The following is a 26966-nucleotide window of genomic DNA, read 5'->3' on the forward strand; positions in this document are numbered from 1 at the left end:
GTTTAGCGTCTATCTATTAATAAAGGATACACCAGTACCTAGATTACGGCTCTGGATACAATGTAAAGTAGGAAGAAAAGACTGAAAACTTTCATTGATCCATACATGACTAGAGAACCAACATATATACATCTTAGAAATGGGCCTTTAAGGCCCAAGCCACCTTATTACTCTATACAAACTAACTACTAGACATTAACATGCTCTTTTGAACTTATCTTCACACATTATAGAAAATATATCAAATAGATCAAAGAGTAGAGCTAGAGAAATAATATCCTGTCTAATTATTCCAAGGCTTAGCTGCCACCAATTGCAATAAGTTCTTTTTGGTTTATCAGCTTCCTTTTATTATATGGGTGAATAACGCGAACCATGTTGTTTAATTATGCAGTGGAAACTTGTCTTGTGGTCTTCGTAATACTGCTTCAGCCGTTGTCCAGGTGCATGCTGAAGCTAAACTACTTATTTTAATAACTGGAAAATGAGTTTGTTTCAGTCAGCATTTAATCTTTATCCTTCTGACAAATACCCCTTGTACTTCTATCTAATAAATGTTGGCTTATAAAAGAAAAACTGCATCTTTAATTTGCAGGTAGAAAATGCAGAATCATATTCATTTGCAATGAAAAATGCGGGAATCAATGTTGCAGTTGAGGTACGAGTATATAAGTTTGTTAATATAAAAAATTTGTAGATGCATAAAACCATATATACCTATATAATTATATTTCATATATTTGGCAGGACCGTAAGAAAATTATTGTTGAGCGATCTAATACATTAGCAGAAAGTGTAAATGGCCAAATTCTTATTCCAAATGGTTTGCTGGATGAGGTGAGTTTTGCGTGTTCTTTCTACTGAATATGGTTACATATTTAGATTTGTAAAAATTTCCATTTCCATTTCCATTTAATTCTAGGTTGTGAATCTTGTTGAGGCACCTGTTCCAGTGCTTGGAAAGTTTAAAGAAACCTTCTTAGATCTTCCGAAAGAACTTTTGATTATGGTAAGCTCTTCAGTTTTTCTTCGTCAATTTTGTTGAGTTTCTTTTTCCCTGTTTATCATTAAACTAGTCCGAATGATAATTCCGTTTCAAAGACTGTGCAGAGGCATGTCTTATGAAATATTCCAAATGCATGACTCTGGATGTAGGATAGGCTCTAATATCATATTTGAAATTGGGTATGGATATCACTCTACCCGAAAAGCTAACTTGAGTTGACGATTTCCCAACCTTATATAAGGATATTTTTGTCGTTATGTTATCTGTAGTCGCTGTGGGTCTTCTTTCGGTCATTCAACATGACTTTACGGTTAAATGAGTTTAGTCTTTCACTTGTCCGTTATTGACAGCTTCTGGTTACATCACTTTGATTCTATAGGGCTACTCAAATGGGGTAATCAACAAGTTCACTAGTTAATAACCTTCCTCTAACATAAATAAAATCCTAAAGAACATTAGTAACTTTAAAAATGCTGGCTAAGCTGATGGCCATACATAGATGATAGATGCAACAACATTTCTAATGTTAAGACCCTAGTGAAAAATACCAAAATACTCCTGATTGAAACAGGCTCAGTTAGCACCAATATTAATCAAAATAAAACCAAATACCTAGATTTTGGACTTTTCAACTTAATTTCTTCTGGATTGTACTGTTTGGATCATTGTTAAGTTAAAATATGTATACAAGCCTGCAAGTTTTGTAGATTTTTGGAAAACGAAGGTAAACCATTGTGCACCATGCCTGCAGGTTATGCAAAAGCATCAGAAGTATTTTGCTATATGTGATGCTGATGGGAAATTGTTGCCATACTTTATAGCTGTAAGTTGTTTCCAATAATTTAGTACCCTGGAGTAACTGCTTGTTTTGTCTTTTTATCTGTCAAATGACATGGGTTTTTCTTTTAGGTTGCGAATGGTGGAATTGATGAGACTACAGTGAGGAAAGGAAATGAATCTGTGCTCAGGTATTCTTAATTTCTTATCATGTTATATTTAATTTATTGAATGAGAGTTGCTATGTGTCATGAACCAATTATCCCAAAAGCTTAAGTTGTTAGGTAAAAGACACATAAATGGTTTTATATTATATTTCTAACACGCCCCCTCCCGCAAGAGCCCACTTAGGCTTGAAGCGTGGACAATGCACTGGCCAATTTACCATGTTCTGAAATTCAACTTTTTCATTATTAGAAGAATTTGTGGGGCGGCAAGGATTGAACTCTAGACCACTTAGTCATAGAGGCTCTTATACCATGTGACAGCAAGGATTGAACTCTAATCCTTTTGCTCACACTAGGAAATCCAAGGGGTCGATTTAATTGCGCTGGAAAATCCTCGGGGCAAGGTTGTGTTAGAGTATATTGTGTTTGTAATTACTATGCTGCTGCATCAGCCTTTGAGTAGTTATGACAGCTGACATATGCAGCTGTTTGTATTCTCCTATTTATGTCAGCTGTTGGTATTCTCCTATTTATGTCAGCTGTATGTTACAGCTGTTGGTATTCTCCTATTCTTCTATATAAGGATATCACATCTTCTGTAATCTCTCAGATTATCAATAATACATTTTTTGTTACATTTCTCTTTCTCTCTTCTCTCTCTCATTGCTTCTCTAGATCTGTACAGTGTAGCATATGCAAATCTCATGCTTGTTCTTATATGGGACCTCCACATTGACCACATAATTTGATTATAATTGCAGGGCTCGCTACGAAGATGCTAAGTTCTTTTATGAGATGGACACTCGAAAAAGGTTTTCAGAATTCCGAGAGCAACTGAAAAATATTCTCTTTCATGTAAGTTGTATATCAAAATTCTAGATAAATGGTTCGTGATAATGATTCATCTAACTAGAAAATTCAAATATTTCTTCTACATCATTGGGGAAGTACTAGTTTTATTTTCTTATAGATGTATTATAAAAAAGTGAATCCCAACGCCGTGGTACATATTATAGAAAATTAGGGGAAAGGTAATTACTAGTTTTGTTTCATCCTCTACTATTTTTACTTTCTTCTATACAAGGTAAAAATATATTATTTTCTCAAGGTGGATCTTGAAAAGAAAATAAAGGAAAAGGTTTGAGACTTTGGAGAATGCTAGTAATGTGTGAAAAAGTTAATGAAAATACAATGCTTAGCCTTTGATAGCTTGTTTTTGTTGATACCATGGAATGAAACAGGAGAAGCTTGGAACCATGCTGGATAAAATTACTCGTGTTGAAAACTTGGTTACTAAGCTAAGTTGCATCCTGGATATCGGTGAAGATATGCTACAAATTATCCAGGATGCTGCCTCACTTGCTATGTCTGATCTTGCCACTGCAGTTGTCACTGAATTTACCTCACTTTCAGGAGTTATGGGGCGTCACTATGCCCTTAGAGATGGATACTCTGTGCAGGTTGTTTAATTTTGCGGTTGGCTATTATTTGGTGATCTTGAAAACCATGTTTCATTCTCTCATTCTTTAATATTGCATCCTATTTGGTTAGTAGCTCCTTAATATCTTCGTAAATGATTTTGCTTCCTTTCCTTGTCACTTCACATCCCGCAGATTGCAGAGGCTTTATTCGAGATCACGCTTCCTAGATTCTCTGGTGACATTCTTCCCAATAGCGATGCTGGCATAGTTTTGGCAATTGCTGATAGGTGAAAATGGTGCTAGATTATGAATTTTTTTCTTGCTTATTCTAGTGTATAGAGTTCGATCCTTGTTGTTCTCATTATTCTAATGAAATTAGGCTGAATTTTAGCATAAAGTAGGTGGGTTTTGTGTTCTCCACAGCTTGCCCTTATGTCTTGCGTGAGGAGGCATGTTAAAAATATAAAGTAAACGCTATTTAGGTTTTTCTTTTTTTAATAAGCATCGCTTTTTAGGTTGTACTTTACTCAGTAATGCTCATTGAACTTCAGACTTATAAAGCGCTACAAATCTTTTGTTTTTATTACACATTAGTTTTCCTATGTTATTATCAAAATTCATGAGGTTATGTGGCATAGAGTGGATTTAAGATACCCTCCTATTATAGCCTATGGTGGCCTTCACAAGTTTCCAAAAGTGGGAATTTAGAGGTTGAGTATGGCCTTCAATCCTCCGATTTCCTAATTTGTCAGTCTTTCTTTTTCAAACTCTACGAAGGCTTATGATAGCATTGGTAAAAAGTCAATTCGATAAATACTATCAAACTAGTCTCATGGCCATCTTTTGACCGTGTTGACTTTTTATTAGTGGTAATAGTATTGTCCATATTAATGACTTCTTATTAGTGTTATAGTATTGCCTATATTAATGACTTCTTATTAGTGTTAATAGTATTGCCCTTCATGCTGACATTGGCAAAAGCAATGGGCAATGCTTATGTGCTATTTCCTCGCACCTCCCCCTTAAAGACTTTGTTTCTTTCATGAAACTTTCTTTAGCTGCATTCTGGAATGAGTCTATGATAGACCTTGCTATACTAGATATGTACTGACTGATTAACAACATAGCTCTGCATCTTACATGATATGATAAATGTCTGCAGGTTAGATAGCCTGGTAGGTTTATTTACTGCTGGCTGTCAACCTAGTTCCTCAAATGATCCATTTGGTCTGCGGAGAATCTCATATGGTCTTGTAAGTATAACATAGCATTCTTTCCTCCAATTTTCTTTCATGTTCTTTTTTTTTCTCTTACGAATTTCATTTTTAAAGGTACATAAGTATAAATTCTTGAAAGACAATTGCTTCCTTTAAAAAAGATGCACAATATACTGCAGGTGCAATTATTGGTAGAAAGGAATAAAAATCTAGATTTTAAAGAGGCTCTGGAACTTGCTGCAGCTGTCCAGCCCCTTAAAGCAGATCCTCATTTGATAGATGAAGTAAGATAAAGTCCTTTCCTCATCTATAAATTCCAATTTCTGGTTGCTTCTTGTTAGCGTCATTTACATCATTTTTGGGATCGATATCTGATGGTCATTATTTTCCCTCTAGGTACATCAATTTGTTACTCGAAGATTAGAGCAATTTCTGGTATTTATATTGTTCATAACTAGCCCTTTGCTTGACTATTATTAAATGACATTTTATATGACCATCTTTTAATTGAAAGATTGTTTTTTGTATATCTTCAAGCTGTTCCCTTTTCTTAAGTTAATTTTAGCGAACAGCTACCGGCTATGTATTGTCCACACTTGAAGACCATGGCCTTTTGCCTGAGGGAGCATGTTAGAAATATAATATAAAATCATTCATATGTATTGACCAACAATTCAAGCTTTTGGGATTATTAGAGTATATGTATCAACATGGCCTTGCTGACATGGCAAGCCATAACAGAATCAGTTAGTGGCCTTGCTGACATGGCAAGCTATAACAGAATCAGTTAGAGTAGTTAGTTAGCTAAGCTTTTCCTTATGATAGCTTGCTGCGCAAGCTTCTTCTCTCTCTCTATATATAGCTTGGATCTCTTTCTGTAATATCAACCTTTTCATAATTCAATATTACAATTCTGTTATACAGTTAGAGTTTTCTATTATGGTATCAAGAGCAAGCTACGATCCAGTGGATTTTTCTCTTTGATTCCACCTTTTTCTTCTTCGTCTCAATGGCAGAAGGAGCTTCTCCGACTCAGATTCCAACTCCGACTCCGATTTCGGTTGCGATTCCACAGAACCAGTTACAACAAAACATGCTCTTAAGGATCCAAAGTGGATGGCTGCAATGAAGTCAGAGTATGATGCACTCATGTCCAACAATACATGGACTTTGGTCACTCTTCCCCAGGGCAGGCATCCAATAGGGTGTAAATGGGTTTTTAGAATCAAAGAGAATGCAGATGGGTCAGTAAATAGATATAAAGCCAGGCTAGTTGCCAAGGGATATCATCAAGTGAAAGGCTTTGACTATGCAGAAACCTTTTCTCCAGTAGTCAAGCCAATCACCATTCGTTTAATTCTCACTTTGGCTGTTTCCAAAAGGTGGCATATTCACCAACTGGATGTGAATAATGCTTTTCTTCATGGGGCTCTCCAAGAAGAGGTTTACATGCAACAACCAGCTGGATTTCAGAATTCTGACAAAACTCTTGTGTGCAAGCTCAATAAAGCCTTATATGGGCTTAAACAAGCTCCTAGGGCTTGGTTTGACAGGTTGAAGGCAGCTCTAGTCAAGTATGGGTTCAAAGCAAGTTGTTGTGATCCCTCTCTCTTTACTTTTCACAACAAGTCTAATGTCATCTACATACTAGTCTATGTGGATGATATTATCATCACTGGCAATTTCTTGCCCTTTATTCAAGAAGTGGTTCAAAAACTGAATTCAGAATTTGCTTTGAAGCAATTAGGCCAGCTGGATTATTTTCTTGGTGTTCAAGTTCATCACTTGCAAGATAGATCTCTTCTCCTAACTCAAACTAAATACATAGGTGATCTCCTTGAAAGGGCTGACATGGCTGAAGCTAAAGGCATCTCTACACCTATGGTTAGTGGTGCTAGACTTAGTAAACATGGGGCAGATTATTTTTCAGATCCTACACTCTATAGATCCATTGTTGGTGCCTTGCAATATGCAACATTGACCAGGCCTGAGATTAGTTTTTCAGTGAACAAAGTGTGTCAATTTCTCAGCCAACCTTTGGAGGAGCATTGGAAGGCTGTCAAGCGCATACTTAGGTACCTCAAAGGTACTATTCATCATGGTTTACACATCAGGCCTTGTTCTCTGCACTCTCTAGTCTCTTTGGTGGCTTACTGTGATGCTGATTGGGGGTCAGACCCTGATGATAGACGGTCAACCTCTGGCTCTTGTGTCTTTTTTGGTCCAAACTTGGTCACATGGACTTCTAAGAAGCAGACCTTGGTAGCCAGATCCAGTACTGAGGCAGAGTATAGAAGTTTGGCTAATACTTCTGCTGAGTTATTATGGATACAATCCTTATTACAGGAATTGCAAGTTCCATTTACAGTACCTAAGGTTTTCTGTGATAATATGGGGGCTGTTGCTTTGACTCACAATCCTGTTCTCCATACTAGGACAAAGCATATGGAACTTGATATCTTTTTTGTTCGAGAGAAGGTTCAAAATCAGTCTCTTTTTGTTCATCATGTCCCTTCTGTTGATCAGATTGCTGACATCTTTACAAAGGCCCTCTCTCCTACTCGTTTTGAAGACCTTAGAAGCAAACTCAATGTGCGTGAGAAACTTGTTTCTCACCTACCTTGAGTTTGAGGGAGGATATTAGAGTATATGTATCAACATGGCCTTGCTGACATGGCAAGCCATAACAGAATCAGTTAGTGGCCTTGCTGACATGGCAAGCTATAACAGAATCAGTTAGAGTAGTTAGTTAGCTAAGCTTTTCCTTATGATAGCTTGCTGCGCAAGCTTCTTCTCTCTCTATATATAGCTTGGATCTCTTTCTGTAATATCAACCTTTTCATAATTCAATATTACAATTCTGTTATACAGTTAGAGTTTTCTATTAGGGATAGTTTGTTCATGACACAAAAGGAACTCTCCACCATGGTGAGAATAAGATATCCTCCTAAACAGGAAAACCTAAATGGAACAAATATTGTAACGACTCCAGAACATAGCAAGGCTGTCAAATATTTCTGCATGTAGGAACTACATCTTGCTTGAAACAACCATGAGATGAACCAAAGAGACGCCACAATTGTAATTCTAGCACATAACATTTTTAGAGGGCTAAGATACATCCTTAAAATGCAAGCATTGCATCTAAATGAATGACTGCATAAACAGCACATAGCATAAAAAGTTCTAGATACTTTTTGGTGCACTAAATCTTATCTGCTGAACCATAAAAATGTGTTCCAAAAGTGAAGGATAAAAAAATACTTGATGTTAGACGGAGCTTTGTAATTCATAATTGGCTTGTCAAGAAGTAATCTTTGATTGTTACAAAGAAAATGAGAACTGAAAGGAGGACTTACTGCAAACCTATAGTCTAAAACCATACTGTCAAGCAACCAATTATCCCAAAAGCCTAAGCTGTTGGGTAAGGGCCACATGAATGGTTTTATATTATATTCTAACACATACAAACTAATTAACTTTTGCATTTATTCCTTAGTTAGAGCAGCAATGACTTTACAGTGGTTGGTTGAAATAAAAGTGGACTGTGACACCAGGAAAAAATTTACCTATATTGTTAAGGTTTCAAATCCTCGAGTCACCACTCTAGGGAGGACAGAACCTGCCTTAGCCCTTCGGCATGGGGGTTAATCCCACAGCTATTGCCTATGGGGATTCCTGATCAAAGTCCCATTAAGATTTACTAATTAAAAGTTCTGTAATTTGTGTACAATGGTAAAAAATCTGATGTAATTTATGCTCTATGTTCTCTAATATTTTCCTGTTGAACACGTGTTTGTTGTATGTGTATAATGCCTTGTAATATTTTTATTTTTATGAAATCTACTCTTTGAGAAATGCCAGGTGAGTTAACCATGCTGCTATATTTTATTAACAGGTTGACAAGGGGGTGAGTCCAGAATTTGTTCGTTCCATCCTTGCAGAGAGGGCAAATTTTCCCTGTCTAGCCGCAAAATCTGCATATAAAGTAAGCAAAGCTCTTTCATTTCCTTCATATTTTCCTTTGGTACAGCATTGATATAATCTCAATTACTTATCGAGATTATCTAGCTCATGAAGGTTCTATGATTTTTGGCATTAATACTATCTTTTTGCTGCATTCTAATCTAGAGTAAATAGAAGGGAGATAGTTAGTCGTTGCATAGATCAATTTTTATAATCAACAAGATAGAGAGATTTGTGAAGGCATGCCAATACTGATGGCTTCGAGAACATTTATGCTATAGAATTCTCATTTATTCAGAAACAATGTCTAAGGATATGCCAATATCATAGATAGCAAATGAAGTAACATGTGTGTTTTCCATCCAATTACAAAAAATATTCTTTTGTGTGAAATTAGTTCTGCACTTGTACATTTCCTAGTTGTACCTTGCCTATATTCTTGACCTCATCCCTGAGCAAAACTCCCTCTATATTAGGCACCTTGATTAATCTGAGTGGCTAAGATAGAATGATCTAGCAATAGAGCCAAAAGTAAGATTGCTTGTATACTTTTGCAACTACTGTTTTTGGCAGACACCAGCAACCATTTTTGCCATTGTTGTTGTTGAATATGACAAGAAAGAGACAAGAGGAATTTGGTGAATCCGTATGTTTCAACTACACAGCAGAGTTCATTATATATAATAGGTACCATAAAGGCACAATAAATAAAAATATCATATTTCCCTAATTACATGATTATGCTACCTATTTATAACTAATAAAAGATCTTCTACTTATATACGAGATATCTAACAGTAGACAATGTTTCCACTATCATCCTCCATCATTGTTGCTGCTATGTGCCTTTCAATAACTTTAATTTGTAGTACATTCAAAGAGAATACTTATAATCTTGATGGATTTCAATGATTGATTTAGATGGAAGAATTATCAAAAGGCAAGCTTTTCCCCAAAGTAGTGGAAGCATACTCTCGGCCAACAAGAATTGTCCGTGGGAAGGAAATTGAGCTTCATATGGAGGTTTTTCATATCTTAATTTTGATTAATTGTAAATGTATGGGGACAACCAGATTACAGTCAAATGTTATCCAATTAATATACATCAAATCAGTAGTTTGGTGGTAATGCAACTGTGGAGTTCTACTTGACTGTCTTGTGGATTTCATTAGCATGTGTTATAAATTTCTGCATATATTTTTCGTCAATTCTTTGTTTTATTTCAAAACATTTCTCAGTTATAACATAAGTGTCCAGGGAAGATGACCTATAGAAAGAAGCTGGGAGTCTTTATTTTGGAAGTGTATTTTGTTCCCGGCATGAAAATGATGAGAACATAGCTACAAATTAGTTTGGATTCATATATTTGATCTGTAATGATTGACATTTATTTATTTATGTATAGAAATTGCTGTTATTCTTTTTTATTACAGTTATGAGTGTTGGAAAATCTGTTAATGCTTAATCTTACATAATTAGGTGGACGTGGCTGCTTTTGAGACAAATGAAGAAAGAGTTTTGTGGAGCACATTTTTGTCAGTCAAAAAGAGTATCAATCCTGGTATTATTTATATCTTTAGGTTTTGTGCATATTATTGGTATTAGTTTTATGCTCATGGAATATAACATATTACTCGAACTTCGCTTGGTATTTTTCAATATAATTAATTTCTTTTTGCATGGAGCATTGATTTCTTTTCCATTTTACTAATGTATTCTGATTTTGAAATTTCCCTCTTTGTACAGGTATTGACATCGATGATTTTGTAGATATTTCATCTCAGCTTGTACAGCCTCTTGAGGATTTCTTTAATAATGTCTTCGTAATGGTGGTATGTTACTCTTACTGCTCAATTAAAGAATTAGAAATTGGTTGTTCATTTTGTGTTGAATCTAATGTAAGCACTTTCAAATATTCTTCCATGGTAACAATAAAAATTGACTTAGAAATACTGGTTCTTTAAAGGAATAGTTATTGTAGGTCTATTTTCTTCTTAAATGTAGTCTTATTACAAATGCTGGAATTTAAAATTATGGTTACATCTATATAAATTGTATTTTTTACATTAAGTATAGCCAGGGACGGACCTAGGTAGGGTAAAATGGGGGAGTCGCCCCCAAGAGAAATTTCTGAATAAAATACTAGATAGTATTCAAATGTTGTTTTTGCCCTCTTATTAACTTTTAATTCTGCATCTTTGAACTAGTCACTCTTAATTTTGCTTAATATGTTCAATTTTCGCCCCCTTACCCATGTTTTCTGGTTCCCTCCCTGAGTATGCCATCTATATTACCTGCAGTTTGAGTTGGATTGCTATGACAGAAAAATTTAATGGGAAAGAGTACTCTAATTTTACTTTTTGTGTTAATTTAGGATGATGACAAGATCAGAGAAAACAGGCTAGCGCTGCTAAAAGGAATTGCTGAACTCCCTAAAGGAATAGCAGACCTTACAGTTATACCAGGATTTTAAGGATTGGCAAGAAGAAACATTATTTATTTCTCATAGGATAGACCATCTTTTTTGAGGCTTGAAATGACTTCAGCAATTTGGCTGGAATGTAATACGAGGTTGTTTCCTTGGTGTAATTTTTTTTAGCAATGTTAAATATTTCGCTTGTAATGTTTATTCATTCATCTAATAAGAGCTAGTGTATGGTTCTATATTTTCAAAACCTTGAAGGATATATTTTCAATTTTTTCAAGTTTTTTTTGTCAAGGATTTAGTAATTAAACTACTAGGGAAGGACATAGGACTCAAAGTTGGGCAAACTAGAATCATCACCCTTACATCTAACAACATCCCAAATCATTAACTTCCAAAAGTACCCTTAAGATTTTTATCACTTTGCAATCTAAAATGCAATATGTAAAATTGTTTTTAATGTTCCGCAGTCAAAAATGTGAAAGCTAAAATTTCTTTTTTACATTCCAAAAGCTCAATTTTGATGTACACAAATAACGAAATGACTTGCATTTTTCGACTTTGCAAAAGATTTTAATACCATAATATAAATAAGAAAAAAACCTTTCAATAATAACAAGCACTCTAACAAACTTGCATAATCCATAAATAAAGTACTCACGTACCAAATGAAAGCTTTACATCTTCAATGTAAATCAAAGGGGAAGATGTACTTCTACCAACAATGTTTCAAAGGCTTAACATGAATACAAAAGCATAACATTTCAAAACATAAAGCACTAACGAAGGCCTAAAAAATCATTCAAATTAACATTCATACAATCATCACCCCATTCGGCTTCATCTTCATTTTCTTCAGCTTCATCTTAATTTTCTTCACCTTCATCACTCAAAGTCTCAATTTCATTGATTCTCTTCCTCTAGAACCAAGCCCTCATTTTCATTTCCATTTGGAGTTTTCAAATTCAAGTTGTCCGCATCTGAGCCTTCAATGTTTTCATAATCTTCCTCCATAATCCACTCATCATCACTTGAAAGGTCATCAGGGTTGAACTTTGTGGCTTTTTTATTTGCTTCTTCTTGGCTAATTTTGGAATTAGCATGACAAAGACAACATCGTTCATCATTTGCTGCTTCAATCAATTTCTCATTTTTTGTGGATCTAAACAATTGGATGAGAGACAAATTCATGAGCATGAGAAAGAGGACTTGGGTAATTTAAATAAGAGGAGTAGATGATTGAAATCTTCCCGTTTTAAAGGCGCTCCAATTACATTCACATCCAGATGAACTACATGTCAAGCTTAACACACAGATGCCAAACTTTTGGAGCTCATTCATGCCCTTATGTCTCGCACCAATCTAGGTTTTATTATAAGTGTTCTTTTAGCCAGGAGAGAACCAAACATGTCAATGATTATGACAATGGGAACTTGACCATGATATTTCTTGACATACATCAAGATTCGGATAGTTGCATCTCAATGAATATGACAATGGGACTTAAGAAATTGTCTCACCATAGAAACAACAAGTTAAATTTTCAGATACCAGATGAGTAATGATAAGGTAACTTAACTTGGCAAGAAGTCTTCCATATCTACTAGGATTAGTCAAAGCCCCCCCCCCCCCCCCACATCTTGGGAGTTGTTTAAGATAAAGATCAATAGAAGTATCCAATTGTTTGCAATCTAACATGCCAACTTCTTTGAGGATATCCAAGACATACTCCCTCCCTCTGAGAAACAATAATATCACAACCAGATTGACTTACTTCAATATCCAAAAAGAATTTGAGTAAGCTCGATTCCTTGGTTTGAAAGTGATCAAGTAAGTGTTGCTTCATTGTATCAATGTCATTATGATCATCTCTAGTGATAACAGTATCATCAATTTAAACAACTTGATAGGTTCATTTTCCTATAGGACTATGCATATGGTCACATTCACAATGTGTCATACCAAACTCTAGTACTGAACCTTCCAAACCAAGCTTGAGGTGACTGCTTAAGGCCATAAACTCATAAAGATAGCGATAAAGTATGAAATCTAGAATGTACCCCTTTAGCAACAAAATCAGGAGGTTTATCCATATAAATTTCCTTCCAAAGTTCACTATGGAGGAAGACATATTTGATATCAAGCTGAAACAAAGGCTAGAGAGTAGAGATGCATATCAGTCATGGATAAGAAAACAAACATATGACATCATCACAATCATAAACCCTAAACACTTCATTTAATTTTGACTATTTTACAATCTTATATCATAGAATTATTAAAATAAATAAATATAATAAGAAATAACACAAAAAGTTAAATATAATTGTGATAAAAAAAAATTCGTATTTTCCGTGTTCATATTCCGTGATTGAAAATAAAATAACAAATTTGGATCCCCTCAATCCAAAACCCGAAACCATTAAGTTTAGATCAAAAGGTTCAAAACATTCATGGTTTAAACTCTATCTCATGATTCGAAGCAAATTATTTAAATGTCAAAAATTTGTAGACTATTGAATTTAAAATCAACGGTACAAATTATGAATTGAGAAAGATTTAGATTGAAAGGATCCAAATCCGTAATAGTGTGAGTAATAAAATAGAGTTGTGTAAATGATCCTAAAAAATTTGGGTTAAATTACCTTAAGTGGAATTTCTAGCCCAACTTATGTTATTGGTTCACCTAAGACTATAGTGATTTAACTAAAGTTTTTCCTTGGGCCATTTAGACAAGCCCAATAAAAATAATTTTTTTTACAAACTAATAATATTAATTTTTATTTCTGATTAGCATGAGTAATTGCTTAAAAATATAACATTAATCCCAAACTTAAAAAGAAAAATAATAAAAAAATTCATCTATGGGTATTGCACGAGGTATGGCCAAGCCCGAAAAAAACCAAATAAATTGAGTCTCGTAGAGATTAGGTTGCCGTCACACACTCTTCACTCTCTTCTCCTCTTCTCTTACTCTTGACGGCTAGGGTTTTTCTCTTCTTCCTCTTCCGATCTGAAACAACAACAACAACGATGGTGTCATCGTTAAGCTAAGCGTTTCGTTGTTTCTCGTATCAAACAACAACAACAACAACAACGTGCGGTGGTTTGGTTTGGTTTTCTGTGTTTGTGACAAGACGAAATGGCAACCATGAATCCTTTTGATTTGCTCGGTGATGATGCTGAGGACCCGTCGCAGTTGATTGTTGCTGAGCAGCAGAAGGCGGCTGCTGCTGCTGCGGCTGCTGCGGCGGCGCCCAAGAAGGGTCAGGAGCATGGGAAGGCCGGTCCGGCGGCTCAGCAGAACAAGCCGGCCCAGTTGCCTTCCAAGCCGCTTCCTCCCACTCAGGCTGGTATAGTTTTTCTTCTCTCATCATGAAATTTTTTGATGGGTTTGAGTTTTGAGATTGAAAAAGTGTGTGTGAGGTTTTCCTGTTTTGTTTGTTACTGTACTCTGTTTCCTTGATGTTTGGAATTGTCTGTTTTTTTTTCCTGTGATTTGGGTTTTGTGTGTTTGCTGATTCAATGATTGAAATGCTTTTTATTTTCATTCCTTCATTAATTCACATGGTTGTTTTCTGACTTTTTGATTTTCGGATCTATGAAGCTGTTGATTTTGTCCATGTGTTTCTCAAGGGTTAATGGAGTTTATCTGTTTTCTTTGTTTTATGAAACGTGGCTTTTGGTTTTTGTTTTGTTTGTTTCTATGTTATTATGTCTTGCTTAACTATGTTCCTGAATGTCTGGACCTTTTTTTAATTGTTGGATTTCATGTCTTCACTGATTCATTGGTGGCAAACTGGCAATGCTTATTGGTGTAAATTTTATTTAGTCTATGATACTTTTTGGTTAGTGTATGTTAGATATTATTATGAATCTGAAGCTATGTTGGATGTTCACAAATGCGGCTGAACAAGCTTTCGCTATCGTCAATGTTAATGGTTTTGTTACTAGTTTTAAGTCAAAGGCTTTTAACTGTTAGTTTTCTATGTTCAAAGGCATTAAATGTAAATTGTTTTTTGCTAGGATTACAGTCTGTTTTTGTCAGCTTGTGTCTCTGTTTTCTTATTGAAGATTGAGGATGTGAAGTTCTATGATAGACCTTGCAGTTCAAACACACTTTGAATTATTATTTTCCTTTGGCCTTGTTCCATACTTCCTTTATGCAATGTGGTAGGGTATCACCCGAATAATAAGATGAATTTGTTCCTTGTATATCTATTCTTTGTGTTAGTAGGTTTACATTGGTGTTTTTTTATATCCGCTACCTTCATTCATGAATGGCCATTGTATTGATGATGCTTCTTGTATCAATTTTCTTGTATATTAATATTTTCTTCTTCTCTACTGATAGTGAGGGAGTCCAAGAATGAAGCTTCTCGTGGCGGCCGTGGGGGTGGCCGAGGAGGTGGACGTGGATTTGGACGCGGTGGTCGTGGTGGAAGTGGCTTTGGCCGTGATTTTCCTAATGATGATAACTCATTTCCTTCCTCTGGAGCCCCCATTAATGAAGGTGCTTTTGAAGGAGATACTGGAAACCCCTCAGAAAGACGCGGTTATGGTGCTCCTCGGGCACCTTATCGCGGTGGCGGTGGTGGTGGTCGCCGTGGCGGTTTTAGCAACGGTGAAGCTGGTGAAGATGGACGCCCACGGAGAACATTTGAACGCCACAGTGGGACCGGACGAGGGTAACATCAATTCCTTATTACAAATAATTTCATTCTTTCAACTTTGTTTCTATCTGTGTTGAGATTGTTTACTTGCAGAGGTGGGTTCAAACGTGAAGGTGCTGGACGTGGTAACTGGGGAACACAGTCTGATGAAATTGCTCAGTAAGCTAATCTGTTTCCATAATTTTAATAGTAATAATAAAGTTCGGAGCATGATTCCTGTGGCTTTAAATTGTTAGTCAATTGTTTACATGCTCTTTCCTTTTTATATTATATTTTAGGGTCACTGAGGAAGTGGTGAATGAAGCTGAAAAGAATGTGGGTGATGAGAAGCCTGCAGCTGAGGAACAAGAGGCAGCAGATGGAAACAAGGAAAGCCCTGTTAATGAAAATGAAGAAAAGGAGCCTGAGGATAAGGTTAATAATCTTAAAGCTTTCTCCATTTATCTTGAACCTGCATCTTCTGAATTTCATGCATTTCATTATCCAGAGACTAACAGAAGAGTTGTGTCTTGTGATTGAATGATAAATCATTCAAGTTCAGTTTTGGTTGTAAGTTCATCTTGTGAATTGCATGGGATGCTTTACTAGAAAGAAACTCTTGCTCAGCATTGTTTTCTTGATTATGAATTGATGTTTTCATCCAGTGTTGGCTTACCTTTTGAAAGTGTTAGGGACTTGATCTGCATGCATTATTTTTGCTCATATAGTTTCTGTATTAAGTGTTACATGTTGAATTTATATTCTATTGGCTTCTGTTTGTCCTTCTCTAAATGCAATCTAAACTGTGATAGGAGATGACACTGGAAGAATATGAGAAGGTGCTGGAAGAGAAAAGAAAAGCCCTGCAAGCACTCAAGACTGAAGTGAGAAAGGTGGATGCTAAGGAGTTTGAATCCATGCAGCCACTTTCCCACAAGAAAGACAATGATGAGATCTTTGCTAAATTGGTAAGAATTTTCTCCCTTACACCATTCTAACTTTTAGTTTATATTATATTAGTGAACTGATGCCTATAAATATGTCTTTACACCTTACCTTTAATTTCTGTCCAGGGATCTGACAAGGATAAGCGCAGAGATGCTATTGAGAAGGAGAAATCAAAGAAGGTAGGATTTTTTAGCCTTTGGTTCATATTTGGTTACTCTGTATTAAACTTCACGATGAGCCAGTCTCCTTGTTTATGGTGATTACCTACCTCCAATACTTGTGTTTTGAAAGCTTATCAGTTGATTATAGTCTAACTTTTGATAACCTACTCACTGAACAACAATTGATTTAATTGAAAACACCAATTTTGGGGTGTAAAATCTTTTAGTATGTTGAAAATGTCATAATTATTGATATTATGGGTTAAAATGAAGTGAGAAATTTTTTGACCAAGTTGTTAAAAGAGACATTAAAATGGGTGTTTTAACTTCCCTTTCCTGTAAGCAAACCTTGCTTTTCCATCTGATGTACAAGTTTCTTGACATGGACATGTTCTCTATCCTTTTTTATCTCCTTTATCCTAATTTTCTGGGTGATTGTGGAAGATTCTCTTGTGTTTTTAGTGAAGTGTAAAGGAGTTTGAATTCATGCAGGCTGAGCCACTGTCCCTTTTTATCTCCTTGTACTACTGTACAGCTTTACATTTCAATTGATGTTGCCATTCTTTATTGTGTAGCTGTGATACTTTGTTTTTAATTTTGTTATCTTTCTAGATTCCTTAATAATCACTTAACTCTGTATTTCTGTTACTAGTAGAATTTCTTAGCTACATGCATTTGTATCAATTTTGTTTATCATTCATTCATAACCAAATGTGAATTCAGCCTTGGTTCCAATCTTTATTCTCTCATTCTTCTTGTATCAGTCTTTACACTTAGCAGCCTCTTTAATTTTCTTTGCTTATTTCCTGCTTTTTTCTCGTAACTAACTTTGATGTATTGGGCTTTATATTCTTAGTCTGTCAGCATCAATGAGTTTTTGAAGCCTGCTGAAGGAGAGAGGTACTACAGCCCAGGTGGCCGCGGTCGTGGACGTGGCAGCCGTGGTGGTTCAAGAGGAGGTTTCAGTGGAAATGCAAGCAACCATGCAGCAGCTCCAGCAATTCAGGATCCATCTCACTTCCCAACCTTGGGTGGGAAGTGAGAATTTCCAGAACTCTTTTAGACATATCTCTTTCCGTTTCTTTTTTTATTTTTGTTCTTCAATTTTGGGTTCTCTGATTTGAAACTAAAGCAGGAAAACAACTGTTACTTGGATTTCCTGAATTAGAAGGGTTTTTTAGCTCTCTTTTGTGCTTTAAAATGTATATTTAGGTTGTTCATCACACGGTCCTTATTCCCCTGTAACCTTTTTTCTCTATCGTTATGTTTTGCTGTTACGTGATTGACATTCTGGGGGACGGGCTGTATGGTGGTGGCGGATAAGACATAAATGTGATCGAGTTTCGTTATTTTTATAGATCCAATTTCCAGTTTTATTTTAATTTATGTCTTATTATACGCGTTATACCCCAGCTCAGGCAAGTTAGTATTGTTTTCTTTATACTCAACGCCAGTCCACAGAAAATAAGCCAGCTGAGTTTGCACTGGTGTTTGTTTGCATTTATGTTGAACTCAATGCTTTTGTTCATATGGAAAAAATGGTTGGTGATTTTACTACTATATAAGTGTCTGATAGTATTAAATTTAGTCTGACGACTCAACTGTTAGATGACAACTAAAAACTGTAATTGGTTCCCTTTTTCAATTTTTATATGTACTAATGGCTTTAGAGGTGCAAGCTCTGAAGTTAATACTTCATTATTTTAGTGAAGGCTGTGTTATTTTGTCCTTGTAATATATATACTACTTGCATTTCAGGTTTTGGATTTTAAGGTGAGGAAAACCGATGAAACATTTTACTTGACTAAAAGTGACCACCTCATATTTTGTATGGATAAAAAAAAATACATAAGCTTGAAAATCCATGCAAGCATCCTAATTAGCATCCATGTAGAACTATCATATGATGTGGCACCAGTATGACACTGTTGACTGGGATACCGTTAGCCACCTAAAGCATTAACAATCTCTCACCAATGGCAGGGATTGAAATCGAAATTAAATTTTAAGAGTATAAAAAATGAAGAATTTTTTTTATATAATAAGCTTTAACAATCTCTCACCAATGGGTGCACCTTACACTTATTTGAGAAGTATATAAAATAAACTTAAAAAAGGTTTTTTATATAATAAGCAAACTCAATAGGTATAAATGTTTATTAGTTACTCTAAGAAACGTACTAAAATATGCTAAAAAGAGCTTAAAAAATATGATATTGTTTAACGTTTAGATTTTCATAAACTTAATCATACAAATGCTTGTTTTCAAAAAAAATTATCCATACAAATGATTAAGTATTTGCATTATAAAATGAGCTCAAATAACTTTTAAATGCACGGTAGTAGAAAGAAGTCGAAAGAGAAAATGGAGCTAAATAATGAAACTAACAAGGTATACGATATGTGCATACCCAATTATGGCCATTTATTGGAGATAAAGCGAGCTAGACCTAATCATTTTATTATTTGGCCAAAGGCCCAAAGCTATACCAAAATACATTTGAAAGGCTGAGCAAACTAATCACGCGTGTGAAACTGTTGCTATTGCCTTTGCTCTCTATGATTGTTTGCCAATCTTTTGTTTTGTTATTTTATGTCAGAGTAACACAAGACAACACATGATTCAGAGCAACAAAGTAAAAGAAGAAAACTTGGCAGTAAAAATAGATTAGGTATGAGAAGAAATATAGATTTATCATTAACAAGTAGCACAAGCGCAAGCATACCATTCAAGTTTGTGTAAAGAATGGAATCATCTAGGCTAATTCCCAAACCACAGGATGAATTATGTGACATTGTTCCACTATTTAGTGACATAGCAAGTCTCATATGCAAAAGAGCAAGCAGCAGACCAAGTGAAATGGATCTGAATATCATCTGGTTTAGGAAGAGCAGCACCCACTTTTTTGCCCAACTGGCTGTCCTCTGATTTGCACTGTTGGAGGCCTTCCATTATTTGCGCTTGGTTGGCTCGCCATTCTACAATCAGGATGAAGTTACCATCAGATAACATGCTTGGGAAATCAATGCAAGAACAAGAAAATAAATGTTTAACAGAGAATTAGTCAAAATTAACAAAAGTAGCCATTCAATATCAGAACCAATCTCAAGGCGCAATCAGAGGAGGAATAAAGCAGAAATTTAAAATTTAAAATCAAGCTTCGAAAACTACAGTTTTGATACACATACAACAACTCTAGCTATTGTGTCGTGACTATTCACTTTGTTAGTCTAAGCCAGCAACAAAAGTATGTTTCCATTTGATGTAATTTCTCAGCAAGCTTTCATCCATGAGATCAATTTGATTATCCGTTCTAAAAATTTGATGAGTCATTTCACATCCAACTTCACATATCACCAGTGACTAAAAAAACATCAAATAAGATATACTCCAATAAGATTCTTAGCCCTAAAGAATAAACTAGGCTCCTAGCTATGGAAACGGACAATATCAAATAGATTGTATTTGAAGAATATTGATATGCTAAAGTTTTATTATTCTTTGTGGAAGTTGGAAACTAATTTTTGTCTAAGTTTGCTTTGAAGGCCGTGTTATATTGAACTTCAGTGCTTTTTTTTTAATAAAGAATTAAAAATGAACGCGAACCTATTCTTGATGGAGGCAGACATGGCCATGAATGCCTGTTCTACATTTGTAGCATCTTTTGCACTAGTTTCCATAAAAGGTATGCCAATTTGATCTGCAAACTCCTGCAACATTGAAAAAATTATCATTAATAAGCATGAAAACACACTAGATACTTTTTTCTTAATAAGAACAGAAAGTCACATGTGTTAGAGCAATACTTTAGCTGTATCATATGAGACCGCTCTATTTGCTGTCAGATCACACTTATTCCCAACCAAAAGTTTGTTAACATTATCACTGGCATAGCGGTCAATTTCACTGAGCCATTGCTTTACATTATTGAAGCTCTCTTCATCTGTTACGTCATAAACAATCTGCAAAAGGAACCAGTTAGTAGGGAATGCAATGAAATCCCCACAGAAGTAGAGAATCTTCTATATATTTAAACTCATAATAAGATAATCATCACTGACAATGATTCCATGAGCCCCACGATAGTAGCTACTGGTTATTGTCCTAAAACGCTCTTGCCCAGCAGTATCCCACTACAAGAACAGATTGTAAATCAAGGTAAGAATTTTTGTCAGTGCAACCATGAATATCAGTGAGCCACATGGCCTAGGAAAATAATAGCTTCAGAGAAGATATAAACTAAAATAGAAATGAACAACAACCAACACCTCAAAGAAACATATGAATGGTTAAGACATCTTAAGCTTACTTAAAGTATAATATAAGCAAATAAAGAAGCAAAACAAAGCCAATGAGATACATACAATCTGTAGTTTAATGGTCTTTGCATCCTGCTCAACAGTGCGAATTTTCTGCATAATATAACATGAAATTATCAGTTGAGAGAACTTCAAATGAATTCAAGTTAAAAAAATTGAAATTTTGTACTCACAAAATCAACTCCGATGGTGCTTATGTAGCTTTCAATGTAAGAATCATCCTGTAGCATAATATAGAAATTATCATAAAATAAATTGTTAGAATTACTGTATTGAAACATTGACCTCATCAAACAATAGTGTGCCATCACCATGATGAACCTCAACCAACATTGAGATTGAAGGCATTCAAGATAAGAGCTAGGACCTTCCAAAATCACATAAACACACATAATGACACAGGATATGAGCTTACATGACCACACAAGATGATTTCATTGAACATCATATTTCCAATTTAGAAAGACCAACAAGGAAAGCAAGAAATAACAACCCAACAAAGCAACTTAAGGTATATATGGGACAGAAGCACTTTTATAGATCCAGGTATTCACATCAGAATTATGGGGAAAGTACAGAGAAATGTTCTAATTCCAGTAAATAGCATGGTAAACCGAATAAAATGTACAAAAGAGTAAAAATACACGGTAAACCAATAGAAAGAAATAATATAGATGACAATATAGGATATAAGAAACAATGGATAGCTTACAGCAAATCTCAGAAGAAGGCATGATTTTCCAACACCAGAGTCTCCAATAAGAAGGAGCTTGAACAGATAATCACTGAAAACAATAAGTTGTCATTTAGAACAGACTCAGAATCAGTTCACCGCCCACAATCATTTCATGCACACATGGACAATTATACATATATTAAGACAAGAGTGAAACACATAAAAGTCACAAGTTTTAAATCTCTACATATAAATGTAACATAAAGCCTTGGCTATCATGAGTACTAAAGATCTACATTTTGAAAGCAATACAAAAAGAAACAGCCATCGCGTGCACGGGTAGAGTTTGATGATCTTCATAAAGAAATTCCCATTCAAATTATTGAAACCATGAATCCATTCTACAAGCATTTGAATATAGGCACCTTAATTTCGATTTCAATCAAACATTGTGATATTGCAGGATCGAGACATAGCATCGAAAACAGAGACATATAATATACATGATCCAATTTCTCATTGAAATAAAAAAGGAACAAGATCAAGGTAACTAATAATATAATAATATATAAAATTACACACACACACACACACACAAAAACAAACCATGAGTTTTGAATTGACATAAAAATTCAATCGATTAATATTAAAATTAAAATTTCATGACGCTGATCCAATCTAGGGTTATTAAATAAATAGGAATTCATTCATGTGCATAAATTAACGAATCGAATTTGACGCGATTGAAGAAGGGAGAAGGAAGAAGGACGTACTACTCGGGATTCATAGCGGCGGAAGACGGTGAGTTGTCGGCGTCGGAAATCGGTGCCCCACGTGGGATTGGAATGGCTGGCTGGCACCAACGGAGTTGAGAGGAAAGGAGAAGAGAACAACAAAAGGGGAATTGAATTGAAATTTGTATTTGTATGATGATGGTGTTGGTGTGTGTATTATTGGGTTATAAATTTGGTTGGTTTCGTGATGCTTTGGTTTGACCAATCATGGATGGGAACGTAGATTCTAATTACGTTAGTTAACCTAAGCTTTAATATTCAACCCATTTCTTAAAATATGATAAAGCATAACGAATTTATCACTTCATTATTACATGAAATAGAATGTGTTGTAACTTTTTTATTCATATATTATCCTCTAATATTAAATATATTATATGAGTGTTTTCATTTCATCTGCTTCCATCCAAATTAGTACAGTTGCTATATGTCAAGTTTGGACATCATCAATCAGGAATCATATAAATCTAGTAAAAAGGTTCGAATCATCTTCCATGATAATTCTTCAATAACTCAGCATTTGGAGGTGGGAGGGAATTCCACTAGCTTCTCTATGTAGAATTTGGACTTTTCATACTTATTAGCATATGTCTGTCATCCTTATTTCAGCCACATGAGCTGGCAACACACATGGGAAGGACTTGCCACCTGCCAATGCACATGAGATGGCTGATTTAGCAACAGAGAGTGAAATACCATAGTTGGTTACAACAAATCAAAAGAAAAACATGAGATTGAGGAGAGAAAATAGGGGGGGAAATAGCTAACAGCAGGTTTAGGGACTAATGTATGGTATGAGGAGAATATTAAAAGGGAAGGGAATTAAAGGGGAAATTGTTATTCAGACCCACATCTATTTAAACCCTTAAAAATATATGAAATGTTCAATTTACCCTCCCTCTTTTAAAAAAACTTCCCACAACCCCCACTAACTACCCCACTTTTTCCCACTAATTCTAACCTTCCCAACCCCTCCCCCCCCCCCAAACCCATTCACTCTTACTCATTCCCATTTCCCGCTCCTCAATCTCTTCCTCTTGTCTCTGCATCTGCCACTGGCCCTCCAGCGCCACCGACCTACCACTGCAAGCGAGTAGAGTCGTCGCCCCCGCAAACCGCCACCCCATCTATTCTCCGTCACGATCTGGTATGATTTCGACCCGACCCATCTGTTTCAATTTTTAGTCGCTCTTAGAATATGCGTGTGAGACGCTCCTTTAACGTGCGTTCGTATTACACATTGAAGATCAGTGTGCATAACAGACGCACCTTGAGGGAGCGACTTAGACGTTCCTTGAAGGTGCGACTCAAACGTTCCTTGAACGTGCGCTTGAGAGGCTCCTTTAACATGCGATTTCATGAGTATCTGAAAGTTTCTGTTTTGTGTCATATGTTTCAGAAATGGCAAGAACAAAGAATCTGAACCGCCCCCTAAGTAGACCCCCCCCCCCCCCCCAAGTAAAGCCCAGGCTAGCAAGAGTAGTAGAGTCCCCTAATCACAAGTGCCCCAACAAGTACCTCGTGTTGTTACAACTTGTTGATGATAATGATTTGGAAGAGGAGATCAACCAGCCTGATACATCAACTGTTTCCGATGAATTACCACTCGGGGATCATCAGCTCTCACTAAATGCAATGCGAGGCTTTAGGGTGGGCACCATTCTATTTACTGGCCAAATTGGTAATATCTCAGTACAAATTTTAGTGGATGACGTCTGCTCTGAAAGTTTTCTACAACCCATAATTGCAAAGTTTCTTAAGTTGCCTATTGTAGTTTCAAGGTTTTGGTGGGCAATGGTCAACACATGGAAAAAGAAGGCTGGATTAGCAACTAGAAGGTTGCCATTCAGGGACAAGACTTGCTTGTTCTAGTATATTTAATGTCATTTTTCGGAGCTGACTTGATTTTGGGGTACCCGTGGCTCGCAACATTAGGACCTCATATGGTTGATTATGCCGCTTTGACTCTCCATTTTTTTCACCATGACAAATTTGTTACATTGTAGGTAGAGGCACCCAGACCTCCTACTCATGCCCACTTCCATAAACTCAAACGATTACATGAAACTAGTGCAATTTCCGAGAGTTTTGTTGTCCATATAATGCCTACAGATGTTGATATTCTTCCTACATTACCTATGGATATTGATCCAGCCATAGCACAATTGTTGCATACATATTGTGTGGTCTTCCAAACCATGAAGGTCTACCTCCTGATCGTGACCAAAATCATGCTACTCCCCGGCTTCCTGATGCAGGCCTGTCAAATTGCAGCCATATAGGTATCCTCATAGTCAGAAAGAAAAATCAAAAAGATGGTCCAAGACATGTTGGATCAAGGTATTATTCAACTTATCACTAGCCATTTTCCTTCTTCTGTTGTATTGGTTCAAAATAAATATGGTCAATGGCGGTCTTGTACTAACTATCGTGCTTTAAATGCCATCACTATTAAGGATAGCTTTCCTATGCCAACAGTGGATGAGTTATTGGATGAATCATATGGTGCTAAATATTTCTCTAAACTTGATCTTCGATCCGATTTCCATCAAATTTTAGTACAGCAAGAAGAACGCTATAAGACCGCTTTTTGAACGAACCATGGTCATTACCATTCGGCCTCACTAATACACCAGCCACTTTTCAATATTTGATGAACACAATATTTAGGAAGGAGTTTCAAAAAATTGTGCTTGTCTTATTCGACGACATTCTTGTTTATAGCCCTTTCATGGGCTGCACACTAGTGCCATTTGGAGTCGGTTTGCATCCAAATGGGTAGAATTGCAAAATGAAAACATTACCTTTTGAAATATGGCTTCACGTGCAAGGCAAGAGCTGAAAGTTTGCTCCATGTGTTGCAGCTAAAAATAAACCAAAGATTTAATAGGTTTTCGATTTTTTCATAAATCTCCTAATATCAAGAACATGAACCTGATGCTCATGTAATAATTATATATGCTCCATATTTTTTACCTAACTTAGGAGGAGTAGCATAAGTATCCCACATTCCTCCTCCACGATATTTGTATCTAACATCGACCAGATCATATGCGGAATTTTGCTACCTTAAAACCTGTTTAATTCTCACATATTTCCATTAAACGCAACCTAGCTTCTTCTCTACCATTCACGAAATTATGGTTTTGGCCGTCATGAGACTTTTGCGTCGTCTTCATGCTGCGCGATGGACTAAGGGTAGGAAGCCGCGCCCGGGGGCCCAACGTGGAGGAGGTAAGACTCCTTCCATTGGTATTATTTTGTCATTGGTCTGTACTATAACTACTTTAACCAATGTTTCTAGATGTTGCATTTGAGTTTTACTATATGTATGCGTTATATTATGCATAAGTCGGTACATGCTTGGAAGGAATGTTTCAAGAAAAATTTATACCTGCATTCTAAGGTTTTCGAAAGTTCATTAGCATATTTAATTTTTGTAAAAATTACTATTATGATCCTTGAAAATCAGAGCGTTATAATTAGTCATACTACGAGGTTATGAGAAAACCTTCAAGAAAAATCTGGCATTTTAGACTATGAGGACTAATCCGAATTTCACTTATTTGGACAAAAACATATTAAATAAAACATAAAATATGGTCTAAACTCCAAAAAAGTAGTCCTTGCATTGTGATGGTTTTTAAAACTCTTATGTACCTAATTTGATTTCTTAATCTCTAAATTTGATTTTAATTTAATAAGATAATCCTCTAGACAAATTAATAATTAAAAATATGACATTAAAAAATTTCAAAAATAATTTAATGCATATTTTGTATTCACTTTTTTTTTAAGTAAAAGATTGTATTAATCACAGCTTTGAGAACAAAGCTAAAAAGAAGACACCGAAAGCAAGAGTGATTAGTAACAACAAAAAGTTAATCACCCCACGGCGTAAGACGGTCTCCAAAAGATAACAAGTCATAAAGATGTACAACAGCAAAGAACCCCTACCCAACCAAAAACAAAGAAAACCCAATACACCAAAAGCCAACCCAAAAGCTAAAAGACCAAAGCTAAGGACCAGAAGAACTCAAAGGCCAAGAGACACCTCGTCACAACAGAACCAAACACAGCTCTGATTAGAAACGTCAAACCACCAACAACCTCCCTAAGGAGGTCTGCGCGCATCGATCTGTGCCGCAATTTGGTTCAAAGCAACCTCATCTGCACAATCATACCTCATGCAAGCATTTCCCAAATTCACTTTTTTTTATGGTACATAAAAACTTCAAAAAATTTATATAATGTAAGTAATAATTTTCATAAATTCAATTATATTTAGTATTTCCTTAGTGAATCATTGATTCTCTTCAAGTAAGGTTTTGAGTTCGAATCTTGTAGATTTGATGAAAAAAAAAACCATTTGAAAAGTTAATCCTACTATGATGTAAACGTCTCCAGCTCGAAAAAGATTTCATCAATGTAGACTT

At 35.6% G+C, this 26966-nt stretch overlaps 3 protein-coding genes across 6 annotated transcripts in view; 2 read left to right on the top strand and 1 right to left on the bottom strand.

Annotated features, from left to right (window-relative positions):
* Positions 1-11220, top strand: part of LOC130749140 (glycine--tRNA ligase, chloroplastic/mitochondrial 2) — a 34642-nt gene extending 23422 nt beyond the window's left edge. For all 4 annotated transcript variants that reach the window (XM_057602434.1, XM_057602435.1, XM_057602436.1 and 1 more), the window contains 17 exons: positions 395-443; positions 596-658; positions 748-837; positions 923-1009; positions 1758-1829; positions 1916-1974; positions 2712-2805; positions 3192-3410; positions 3564-3658; positions 4534-4624; positions 4768-4872; positions 4985-5023; positions 8487-8576; positions 9476-9577; positions 10034-10115; positions 10301-10386; positions 10929-11220. In XM_057602434.1, coding sequence (XP_057458417.1) covers positions 395-443; positions 596-658; positions 748-837; positions 923-1009; positions 1758-1829; positions 1916-1974; positions 2712-2805; positions 3192-3410; positions 3564-3658; positions 4534-4624; positions 4768-4872; positions 4985-5023; positions 8487-8576; positions 9476-9577; positions 10034-10115; positions 10301-10386; positions 10929-11027 — 1522 coding nt within the window. In that variant the 3' untranslated portion in view covers positions 11028-11220. The remainder of the gene's footprint in view (positions 1-394; positions 444-595; positions 659-747; positions 838-922; positions 1010-1757; positions 1830-1915; positions 1975-2711; positions 2806-3191; positions 3411-3563; positions 3659-4533; positions 4625-4767; positions 4873-4984; positions 5024-8486; positions 8577-9475; positions 9578-10033; positions 10116-10300; positions 10387-10928) is intronic.
* A 2677-nt stretch (positions 11221-13897) lies between these two features.
* On the top strand, positions 13898-18122 carry LOC130745280 (RGG repeats nuclear RNA binding protein A-like). Its single transcript, XM_057597451.1, has 7 exons — positions 13898-14332; positions 15334-15667; positions 15746-15811; positions 15931-16066; positions 16444-16599; positions 16705-16758; positions 17597-18122. The coding sequence occupies exons 1-7, from the start codon at positions 14122-14124 to the stop codon at positions 17780-17782; spliced, it is 1143 nt and encodes a 380-aa protein (XP_057453434.1). The 5' UTR covers positions 13898-14121; the 3' UTR covers positions 17783-18122.
* Positions 18123-19415: 1293 nt separating this feature from the next.
* Positions 19416-22745, bottom strand: LOC130748251 (ras-related protein RABD2a). Its single transcript, XM_057601435.1, has 8 exons — positions 22510-22745; positions 21773-21845; positions 21234-21281; positions 21106-21153; positions 20803-20874; positions 20548-20703; positions 20348-20451; positions 19416-19719 (listed from the first exon to the last, which is right to left on the bottom strand). Exons 1-8 carry the CDS (start codon positions 22521-22523, stop codon positions 19623-19625), a joined length of 612 nt encoding a protein of 203 aa, XP_057457418.1. The 5' UTR covers positions 22524-22745; the 3' UTR covers positions 19416-19622.
* Between the last annotated feature and the right edge of the window lie 4221 nt (positions 22746-26966).

This window comes from Lotus japonicus, chromosome 3, assembly GCF_012489685.1.
Source record: "Lotus japonicus ecotype B-129 chromosome 3, LjGifu_v1.2".
NCBI lineage: Eukaryota > Viridiplantae > Streptophyta > Magnoliopsida > Fabales > Fabaceae > Lotus > Lotus japonicus.

Coding starts and splice junctions, on each gene's coding strand:
- LOC130745280 (XM_057597451.1), top strand. CDS start 14,122: ATGGCAACCATGAATCCTTTTGATTTGCTCGGTGATGATGCTGAGGAC. Junction 14,333..15,333: donor GCTTCCTCCCACTCAGGCTG/GTATAGTTTTTC, acceptor CTCTACTGATAG/TGAGGGAGTCCAAGAATGAA. Junction 16,759..17,596: donor AGAAGGAGAAATCAAAGAAG/GTAGGATTTTTT, acceptor TTATATTCTTAG/TCTGTCAGCATCAATGAGTT.
- LOC130748251 (XM_057601435.1), bottom strand. Junction 21,154..21,233: donor GCACCATCGGAGTTGATTTT/GTGAGTACAAAA, acceptor TATATTATGCAG/AAAATTCGCACTGTTGAGCA. Junction 20,704..20,802: donor GTGGGGCTCATGGAATCATT/GTCAGTGATGAT, acceptor TTCCTTTTGCAG/ATTGTTTATGACGTAACAGA.